General features: G+C 36.1%; 1 protein-coding gene across 1 annotated transcript; it reads left to right on the plus strand.

Moving 5' to 3' along the window:
• The first annotated feature begins 677 nt into the window (after nucleotides 1–677).
• Nucleotides 678–10,883, plus strand: LOC103472848 (tyrosine-protein kinase STYK1-like). Its single transcript, XM_008422692.3, has 10 exons — nucleotides 678–1,888; nucleotides 3,610–3,665; nucleotides 5,951–6,199; nucleotides 6,277–6,756; nucleotides 6,951–7,132; nucleotides 7,739–7,807; nucleotides 7,918–8,129; nucleotides 8,778–8,818; nucleotides 9,660–9,756; nucleotides 10,383–10,883. The coding sequence occupies exons 2-10, from the start codon at nucleotides 3,611–3,613 to the stop codon at nucleotides 10,576–10,578; spliced, it is 1,581 nt and encodes a 526-aa protein (XP_008420914.2). The 5' UTR covers nucleotides 678–1,888; nucleotide 3,610; the 3' UTR covers nucleotides 10,579–10,883.
• Nucleotides 10,884–11,630: the final 747 nt, after the last annotated feature.

An 11,630-nucleotide genomic window follows, 5' to 3' on the forward strand; every position in this document is an offset into this window, starting at 1 on the left:
TCACAGATAATGAGATGACCATCAACCTTTCCGTATACCAAAGTATTCTAGAGTCAAATTTCTGTGTGACAGACAAAACTTAGAATGATCTGAACTTAATTAGGACTCGAGGCGGCATATTCTTGATGATGGCATTTGACAAAATGTAGCGTTTATTGCTTGTTTCATAATTGTTTTTTGTGTTTTTATCGTGTGAAGCACTTTGAACTGCCTTGTTGCTGAAATTTACTAGGCAAATAAACTTGACGTGACTTGACTTGTATATAAGGAAAAACCTGCAACTTTATTGAACCAGAGCCAAGAAAAAAAAAGTCCCCCGACAAGGATGTATCTCTTTGCAGCCAATGGTTGGCTGTACAACCTATTGAATCATAGGTACATTGAGTGTTTTCCGCTCTTTGAAAGCCATGAATCAAGATTTTTCCATTACATCAAGCAAAATATGTTTGCAGTTGTAACCTGACCACATTTTTCTTCCATTAAAGTTTTGTTCAATTTTTAACTAATAAAACTCAGCTTTTGACTGAAGGGAGTGTTTTTATAAATATATAAAAAAGAACCAAGCTATTTCTTTAGCAAAGATTATTTATCATGCAATCATTTCTCATGACTGATGGAAATCAACATGGCAGGAACATGACAGGTGAGCAAAAGGCTATTTTTGCTAATGGGTGTGTGACTGTACCGACTTGATTTTGGAACAAAGAACTGGAAGTGACTCAGTAAGTAAGTGAAAAGTTCATTTAGCTGTGGTCACGCCTTCACCTTTAAAAAAATGTATGAATTTCTGCCAATCCCTCTGATTTCTGCTCGATAAGTCCAAATTAAATAACCCTAGATGATAACTAGTTTTAATAATATTGCAATATTATTAAAGTACTTTGTTGTGGAAATCATAAATAATGCTTCTGCATATTGCAATGACAAATGTAAGGATATGTTGCCAATACTGTCTATTTTTGAAGTGCAGGATGAATCTAGAGTCTATACCCAGATTAGTACATTCAAACTTGCAAAAACACTTTCTGGTTTAAGCATGGAAGAGTAGAGTACCCTAAAAAGTTTGCTCTTCTTAATATTTTTACATCGTGTTAAGTTAAAACACATCAGATTATCTCATTGTTATTTTATGTGAGAGGCCAACTGGAAAAAATTATTTACTTTGTGTTTAGCTGCATTTATATTGTGACCACACAAAATTTTTAAATCACTAACTGGGATCTAAATTATAAACCACTTTGCTTTGGGTTATTAAATGAGATTTCAAAATACATTTCAGTTTGGTGAAAAAAAAGTCAAAAAGCTAGATGAATGAGAATCATTGCAACACACCTGAGCTTCGTTCTAAATATCTTAACATTCTACTAATGCCCATAATTTAGGTTTTAGTTTAAAACAACAGATTAAAACGGCAGCCTACAAACAGCAGACATAATGTGACACCAGGTAAAGCCAGATCTTAATAATGTATTCAAAATGCTGATTCCAACCTTTAATACTCTCGATTTGAATTGTTCCTAGCGCACGCATGCAATGGATGACATACAGAAAATACAACACAGTCTAACGACACACTGCATGCAGGCGCTCAGGGTGCTGGGCGGGATGTGGGTGTGGAAAACCTGAGAGAGAAACTGAAGTGGAAGGACGAGTGAGAGAATAGTACTATGCGGGTGACAACACAACAGAAACTACACTTTAAAAAACTTCTACCTCTAATGGAAATGTGTCTGCTTGTGGTTTTACCTGCCGAAAACAATGACGACCGAGAGGAAGGACTGGAATTTACTCTACAGCTCTAAACAAATACGGAAAGTTAAAGAGGAAACTATACGTTTGTTCCCACAACACAGAGTTTGACACCTCAGCGTCTCACTTAGGTGGCCAGGTAAGATGGAAATATGGTGGCTTTGAGAATACTTTCCTTTGTTCTGCTTTTGCATTTTATGCAGCAATGTATCTATAGTTGATTAAAATCTAACCCAAATTCTGCTCCTGTAAGCAGATAGCATCACTTTTCAATCTCAACATTATTGAGTGCACTCTGTCATGTTCAGGGTGTTTTTGTCTTGGCCCACAAATTTGCAACAACATTTCAATATGGCTGAATGTTTTTACAGTACTACTTTTATTTTAATTTCCAACTGTGAAATGTCATTTTCACTAAGATTGTTAGTACAGTAGGAGCTCATCGCAGTCGCAACGAGACATGATTGTCATCGAACAATGCCGTCAAACTGGTTTAGTGACATTTATCTAAGTCAGAATGCAAACAACGTCAGGTGTGACTTTGTGTTTTGTTTCTGTACAAATGTTTTTTGATTTTTTTTCTCCACATGCTGTGTTTTACTTTTTAACTCATGTGCAAATATTCCGTAGTAGATTTATAAGTTATAAACCATAAAGGTCTTGGATGATCCAGCACTGCTGGATGTTTGTCTGGTCTTGGTGCAGGTATATTAATATTGCTCCATCACTGTGATGACTTTTGCTCCAGTTAAATATGTTTGGTAAAACTGTCCTTTGAAGGTAAGAAGCAACAGGAAAATCTGATGAACAAGTATTCAATTTAAAAGAAAAATGTAAAACGTATCTTATAAATGTCTTAAAATAACATCATTTCTCAAAAAACCAAACATTCAATCCTGTTAAGGATTATAACTCATTAGCTGATGGTTATCTACTTGAGTCTTTATTATATATTAAAAAATAATAAATAAATAAATGACATTATTTTGTGTTTAACAGATAATAGGGGATGGGTCTTATTCAGACACATTCAATAAATTTGAATATTATTGAAAAGCTCATTTAAGGATGTCATCACTAAGTGAGACACATTATTTATATTCATATAAGAACTATATATACATATATTTCTTTTCTATAAGGGCTGTTTGAATGCCCTTACTTCTGTCAATTATGATGAAAATTAGAATAATTCATCAGACCAATAAAAAACGTATTATACCTTTAATCTGACAAATGAGATTCATTGGGCATAAATTCAAATTATTGAATGTGATTGAAGAGGTTTAAAATTGTAATCTGATGCATAAACTTCAATATTTAAACACGTTCTGGTGGAAGGAAATGGGTGTTGCATCTAGATATTACACAAAGGGAACCCCCTTTCCATGTGTGTTTCTACTTCTCCCCTTTATCGTCATGTTTTATCTTGTAACTACGTTTTAGTTTTGTTCTCCTGATCCGTGCTGTTACTAAAGTGAACGTTGGAAATGTTTTACAGAAATTTGTAAGGTTGCGACATAAAGTGGTGGAGGTCGTCTTGTTTGCAAAACGCATCTCTGTCAACTGTTAGGCTGAAGATATTGCTATATTAACGTATTATTTATTGTGTCATGTATTCATGTTTCTGAATGCAATTATTTCTATATTCTTTTGAGACTTCAGGTTTACAGAAAATAACTTTATTTAAAGGTTTATTACTTAATTTTAGGCATGTGCAAGTGTGTGTTGCATTATGTAACAAACACCATAAGGCTGACATAAAGGCCTTGGTCTTTTGCTGCTGGACACTGGAAATGTGTCTGCCTGACCTCTAGCAACGCTGAAATGTCTGTTTTATATTCTTCCTGTTTCCCGCAGGATGACGACCAACTACACGGACATTAGTCCCTGTGCTCCAGATGACAGGCTCTGTAGTAAGTAATAAAAACTGCATCTTCACTATACTTAACATTTCCGAAGCTTTATCTGATAAATGCCATTTCCACTCCGGTTGTTTAAAATCTATACTTATCTTCTTGTTTTAGGCTGACAAAAAGGCCAAAATAAAACATTTTGTAAACTTCATTTCAGATTTTTATTCTGGTTATGAGCCATTTTAAATGCGATTGTTGCACATTATGCTGAAGCTAACCTAAACTGCTGAATAAAAACATTAGCTCAGTTTGGCTGTAAATGAAGTACTTGCATTGCAAGTGACATGATTACACTTTTATATGTTTATAGAAATCTCTTTGATTACTGACTTTCAAATGTGAATTATGCAAAATTAGTCTAAATTGTCTAATTTAGACTGGATAATTTCTGAGATGAAAATAGATTGAAACTATTCACAACTATGGAAAAATGACAAAAATACACCAGAATCTTCAAATGCAGCAACTGCCTGAAAATCCAAGACACGTTAATTTTCTTTTCATTTTTTTTTAAAGCCTACATGTTTCAACCAACAACAGCTAACATTTTTATAAGCAGTGACTGTGGGACCCAAATACAGGCATCGAGTGAGACAGAGATGAATAGGGAACAAAATGTTTAATACATTATACTAAAACTTATAAGAAAAAAAGTCTAAAGTCTCAAATTCTAAAAACCTCAAACAAAGTGCAGGAAATGAAACATAAAAATTCACAAACAGAGAACAGACAATGGAGGAGAGCAGATAAACCAGCAGTGACTGAAAGAAACTAAAGGTGGATGATTCATAATAATGATTAAAGGTGATTAGTACAACAAGAGACACTAATCAACCACAGTAAGTTTAGATGAAGAAAAAGTAGATACTTTATTGTGCTATTAAATCAATGTTGCTCGAAACCAGAAAACAGAGGAGGAATGGAGGACGGGAAATGAAACGGAGTAAGGAAGCAACATATTTTCTTCTCCATGTCTAGATTTGATAAATGTCTAGAAACCATCCACAGATAAAATGTATGTGGAAAGAAAGTCTCAGGTTTGCCTTTCAATGCAATTCTAGTTATTTAGCAACTGGTTTTACATCTTTGTCCTATAAAACATTTATTAAAAAAATATATTCCTGGATTCAAGATGAGCAGAAGGAGAATGCTGGAAATCCTTGGTGGTCAAAGCTCTGTGCTCAAAGCCAAGCCTTTAATGAGAATGTCACAGAATGATTTATATCATTCCACAAAGTTCACACCACTCCTTGAAATGTGCCAGAACCAGAATGGGATTTGTTCAACTTCAACAGTAGCTTTACATTCTTCAACATCAAGAAGACAGCTGAGCCCTGGCAGAGGGTGTGGAAATCCATGGATTTGAGAGACAATACGAGAATTGACATAGAATCAGCCTCATTTGAATAAACACCAAACGGTTAAAGGGTGGAGAAAAGAATTAATATGGAGGTCAGAGAGCAACTGAAGGGACAGAAACTGATAAAAACAAAGAAATTATTAATCAACAAGGAATTAAAAAATATACACATCTAAATACTTCCAGGGTTATTATGAAGTTTGCTGTAAAATCTATAAAATCTACAGTTTTTAAAAAATCTTTTAAGTGGTTACCGTTTAATTTTCTATCAGAATTAAATATCTCACTTTAATACATTGTTAATCAGTCTTTCAGAGACATTAAGAGTTTGAGGCTTAACTATATATGACAGCAAAGAGTTTATTGCTAACTTGATTAAGACTATTTGCTGATTTTGTTGGTAAATAATGCAAAAAATTGGGAGAACACTGGAAACAAAAATGTCATTAATATTTTTAACAATTGATCAAATCTTGATTTGTATTTTGTACTTATAATCAGACATCTATGATGCTCTATGTTCTGTTCAATACCTTCTCCAGTAATCCTGATCATCAGGGCTGATCTTTCAAAGAATGACATTTATATTCACTGCACAATGTCTGACAAAGAAAATATGCTATTAAAATAAAAACAATAAGGATCCCTCAGTATTTAAAATAATGTTCATAGTTGATTACATAAATTAAGCTTTACAGTAGGACAACATGTTTTAAACCACAGACTACTGCCATGTGTAGCTCCACACAGTGTGAACATTATAATCTTTGGTGGGAAGAGAAGATAACAATGTCAAGACAGAAATTCCCGTCAGCATGAGAAAACACAGCCGAACGGAATGAAACAAAAGGACTAAAACATTTAAAAGATTTGCATTTTCTTGGACTTCACGCTAATACATGTTCCTTTGTCTTTCTTCTCACAGTAACACGAGAATATCAGCTTGGAGTGATTGTCGTCCCGTCGTTGTTGGTCTCGCTCACCGTGATCACATTATTGATCATTTTCATATTACTGTGCTGTAATCAGAGTGAGCGGACACGAGTCAGAACTCCTACTCGATACCACAATCACCAGCACACCACAAACCAGAGACACACACAGCGAAACCACCATCACCACCACAACAACAACCGTCACCCCCACCACAGACATCACCTACAGGGAATAGATGGTACGCTCAATTTGGTCTACTCTCTGTGAAATACCAATCAAACAGATGATTTATTCTGTATTTTTTCTCTCAAAAAGCGCCCCCAGGGATTGACCCTCTTGAACATGAAGAGGTGCCAATGAGAGTACAAAACACACATCACAATGCAAAGCCACAACACGAATCCCCAGAGAGGCACGGGACTGCAGCACCACATAGAACTAGAGACAGACATGCAGCTGCAACAAGGCATCGCTCTCCAGAAAGACAAGCAACCAGACATCACTCTCCAGAGAGACATGCAACCAGACATCACTCTCCAGAGAGACATGCAACAAGGCATCGCTCTCCAGAGAGACATACAACCAGACATCACTCTCCAGAAAGACATGCAACAAGGCATCGCTCTCCAGAGAGACAAATGACTGCAGAACCACAGACATCCACAAGGAGGCATCTTGGAAACTTTAGTCATGTCACTGCATTGACTCCATCTTCCTACACCAAACCCAATGACACAGTAAGCCTCTACAGAGCCTGCATGGACAACAAGGATATCATCCTGAGAGCACTAAAAGGTAAACATAGTTTTTTTGTTTTGTTTGTTTTTTCCCCCCCAAATACTGACAAAACTATTTGGAAAATCAAAAATTAATTTAAAATTTCTTAGAAAATGAAAGCTCCAAAGCTGCACTTGCTACTAAAACTTTCAGGTGAAAAAAAGAAAATACATTTTTTAAAAATCAGTTCTCTTATCCTCATTTTTCCTCAGAAAATGCGAGTAACCGTGAGAAACAGCACTTTCTGGGGTTTGCATCCTTCCTGGGAGGACTGGGCCCTCACCCTTTCATCCCTGCTCTGCTGGGCGTGGTTTCTGTACGGTCGCCGTTGGTGATAGTGCTGGAGGAGCTGAGGCACAGAGACCTACTGGGGTTCCTGTGGAAGTGCAGAGAGGTAGAGTACCATCGTTCTTCTCAGAAAGATTGATAATATTGTCACATGTGGGTTTAGACTCATGTTTAAATAAAAACGGCATCATCTGTGATTCGTTTGAGAAGGTGTAATAATATCTGTAACCAAATCAGCCATCAGCTACAAAACACAATCAACAAAAAAGGTTTTTTTTCTGTTTTGGTGAAGGTTCCATTTAATTATTTAGAAATTATGCTTTCCACTTATTAACACAAAGCAGATATTTTTCCAGTTTGTTTTTTCACTGTATTAAGCTTTGAGGTTTCTTTTTGTTTAGCTTTGTTCATGCTCTCTAAAGGAACTACTGACATCATTATGTTCTATTTCTTTAACAGGGATAAATAGCAGAGGTTAATTTAAATTATCTTTAAATTATGAATATGTTAACATAACTTTTGAGCTATGAACGTTGGTCAACATGCCCTAACGTAACCACCACCGGGTGCCCAATAGTCTTAATTTTGGCCCTAATGTCACACCATATTAAATGTATTCAGGGCCCTCTGGAGACTTTCAGTTTGCTTAGACCTCAAAACATGCATTGAAACATGGAAACCCCTAACTCCCCTCACTTTTCCCCCACTGAAGGATAACACAAGTCATGAAATGACAGAAAAGAGGATCTTCACCATGGCAGGACAAGTGGCCTCTGCTCTGGTTAGTTGAACTGCTGTCTTTCTTAATATGGTGTCATTTATGAAATTTCCTACTACTCTGCCATTTACTTTTTACTTGTATTCCACCGTATGTCGTCTTTCTCATCCTAGGATTACCTCCACAGTCAGGGATCTATCCACGGGAACATCGGAGCTCGCAGCGTTCTGGTTGGTGGCGACATGACGGCCAAACTGTGGGGATTGGGCCCAGCTTATCACAGAACACAGGTCGACACTGCTGGGCTGGTGGAGGAAATGGAGCTGAAGAAATGGCAGGCACCTGAAGTTCTGGCCAGGAGGACGGCCAGTAACAGCAGCGACGTGTAGGTGTTTAAGTTCCCTATAAGAAAGATAACGATAAGAACGTGTTACTGACCGACCGGGGAGAATGGATCTGGACGTTGTGTGTCAGGATGTGGCATCACGAAATATGTCAGAATGATTCACTTCACTGTTAATCTGCTGCATTCAGACATTTTTGTTGCACATCTGGACTTTGCAAATGCTGTAGTTTAATCTGGTAAAAACTTCAGTGTTCACACCACTCACACCACTCCTTGAAATGTGCTAGAACCAGAATGGGATTTGTTCAACTTCAACAGTAGCTTTACATTCTTCAACATCAAGAAGACAGCTGAGCCCTGGCAGAGGGTGTGGAAATCCATGGATTTGAGAGACAATACGAGAATTGACATAGAATCAGCCTCATTTGAATAAACACCAAACGTGTAGGTGTTTAAGTTCCCTATAAGAAAGATAACGATAAGAACGTGTTACTGACCGACCGGGGAGAATGGATCTGGACGTTGTGTGTCAGGATGTGGCATCACGAAATATGTCAGAATGATTCACTTCACTGTTAATCTGCTGCATTCAGACATTTTTGTTGCACATCTGGACTTTGCAAATGCTGTAGTTTAATCTGGTAAAAACTTCAGTGACCTAAAGTTACCTTTCAAATATTTTCACAGATGGTCCTTTGGTATCCTCCTTTATGAAATGGTCTCATTGGGTGAGTTCTCTACAAGCACTACTGAGAAACAAATGTCAAAATATCCTCAATTCTTACTGGGTTTAGATTTTTTTTTCCATATTATGGATTTTGTGTCACAACTTGTCATCTCTTCCACTTTCTTAAATCACACACAGTAAAAGTGCCAGTGTTGAATTAACACCCAAAAGTGTCTATATGTGTCCAAGTCAGCAGGTGTTAAAGTAACACTTTTAAAAGTGTTAAAAGATTGACACCCATTTTTTTGTTAAATTAACATTGGTCTATAATACTGAAATGGGTTTAAGAAAAGTTAAACTTTCCATTTCTGTGTATTGTTTTGAATATTTTCCACTGGATTTGATTGACATCGACACCTTGTGGGTCAATTATTTACTTTTTTAACACCACATTATGTTTTGTGATCAACACTGCACTGGTGTTACTTTTAATATATTTTAACACTAATACCGCTGAAATGTTAATGTGACACTCTGTATTGTTGAATTTAACACCTGCTGACTTGGACACATATAGACACGTTTGGGTGTTAATTCAACACTGGCATTTTTACTGTGCATAGCTATATAAAGTTTAGATTTGAACAACAAAGACGAGGAAACTGCACAATTTGAGAAAAGTGTCAAATCTAAAAAAAAATACAACTCAAAGATATACTTCAAATGTCTTAAAAAAAGAGCAGTAAAAATGTCTAAAATTGATCAAAATGATTTATCTCCTTAGCAAGTCAACCGATTTAGTGATATTTTAACATCAGTCATGCAAATGCATTAATTAAACAATTACAAACAAGATAGCCAGTAAGTCATAAAATAATAAATGAAAACTTCTCTGCTTTTAGGTGACCCACCTTTTGCTCACATCATGTCGACTGAACTTCTGCAGTATCTCCAAAGAGGAAAAACTTTGAAACGACCAACCAACTGCTCCAACACACTGTAAGAACGGCTGCTGAAAACAGGCTTTATGCAGAAACACACATTACCATGACCCCATATCTACACATGAAGGGTAAAAAGTGCAGTAGCTGGTCAGAAAATCTTTTTATAAATGTATGTTGATAGAGAAAAATGAGTATAGATTTCAGTTTTTTCAGTGTAGATCTAAAACTGTATTTTTTACAGATTTACAGAAACACGTTTTTTGTGTTTCTGTGGTTATTCTCTTTCTAAAAACATTTGGAGTATATTAGTGAATTTTAGCCTAAGAAAAGGTACTTAATGACCTGATTTACAGAAACAAGAAATTACAAAATCTTGATCATATCAGTTTTATGTCAAAATAGTCTAAGATTTAAATTACCGGATCTCAAGCTGAAACAACAGCAGATCATATGTGGAAAATATTTGATACAAATAAACATACAGAAATTACTTTAAGGTATTTCACAGGAATTACCAAACAACTTATTAGTAACATATTTACAGCTCTCATAAAACATGCAGGTTATCCCTTCTGTGGCATTCAAAACTCTGAGGACGCAAACTCATGTTTTTCTGCAACTGCTTAAGTAAATTGCAAATATAACATGTTTGCGTTTTTCACTCTTTAACTGTGTTTGTAGGTACTCCATGATGAAATCGTGCTGCAGCTGGAGCCCCCAAGGGCGTCCCTCGGTCGCCGGACTGAGTCGGATGCTTCATGCAGGAGAGCAATCGGCAAATGGGAGCACAGCTCTAAGAGCGCCTGAGCCACTGAACGTGGAGAGATACATGAGGGAGGCGGGATATGGAGAGGCGTTCAACTACGCCGTGTTCTGATTGGCTGGAACCGCTGTGACAAAGAACTCTATTGGAGCCATTATTCACAGTCCAGCGAAACAAATTCCTTAAAGTACCAAGTACTGCTGCAGGAGCACAAAATGTGAGGGGAACTAAATATGCCAATTACATTGTTTGTTTAGAAAACATATTTTTATATTTATAAGTAGTTTTGGAACATAAAATATGAAGCACAACCATGTAGTATGTTTTAGGTAACTTATTATTTTTTAAATATGGATATATTTTGGTAAATGATACCTTGGTTGTCTTGGACTTAATAAACAAAGCAGTTAAAACATAAAGTCAGTCCTGTCTTCTTTTTAAAGACATACCAAAAAGTATTGCTTATTTTATTAATTTGATCCATATCACCACAAAGAAATATGATGCAGGGTTTATGTGCAGTGCTCAAACAAATAAATTATGACTTCATAAACATACAGTAGAATGTAACAGATTTTTTATTGTCTGTAGAATATTAATAAAACCTGATCTCTGTTTCTCAAACAAGTTTTGGTAGAGTAACGGCACCTGACGCATCTCTTTACTTTCGAGGAAGTGGAAAAGTTGTCAAAAAAATATACCACATTTGGTTACCAGTCTCCATGGTAACCAAATGTTGCACTGGCCAATTGGTGTTTTTTAACGCCATTCATACTGCATCTGGTTATGAATCAGAGTTACCACAGCATTAGGATATCTCACAGCAAACTCATCATCAGTTCAGCTATTAGCTCCAAGAAAATCTAGATAGAATTAGAGAAGTTTCTATAAAAACAGTCAAAAACAAAAACACAGCCATCTTTCTTGTTTACTGGTATACTTGCTGCATGTGTATTTGCAGCCGCATCTCAAAAAGTAACATTTTTGAGAAATTAAATTTAAAAAAGTGCTAGTGATTGAATAAAGACTGATACAGGGTTTAAATCTGATCATTGATGGATGATCAGAGTGACAACATAGTCATTGAATCAGATGTCACCATCCTTAATGGTGTCAAGTCCTCCTGGGAAATTAATTTACCAACAATGTGAGAAGAAACATGAACA

This window comes from Poecilia reticulata, chromosome 11 (genome assembly GCF_904066995.2).
Source record: "Poecilia reticulata chromosome 11, P_reticulata-male-v2, whole genome shotgun sequence".
NCBI classification, from domain to species: domain Eukaryota; kingdom Metazoa; phylum Chordata; class Actinopteri; order Cyprinodontiformes; family Poeciliidae; genus Poecilia; species Poecilia reticulata.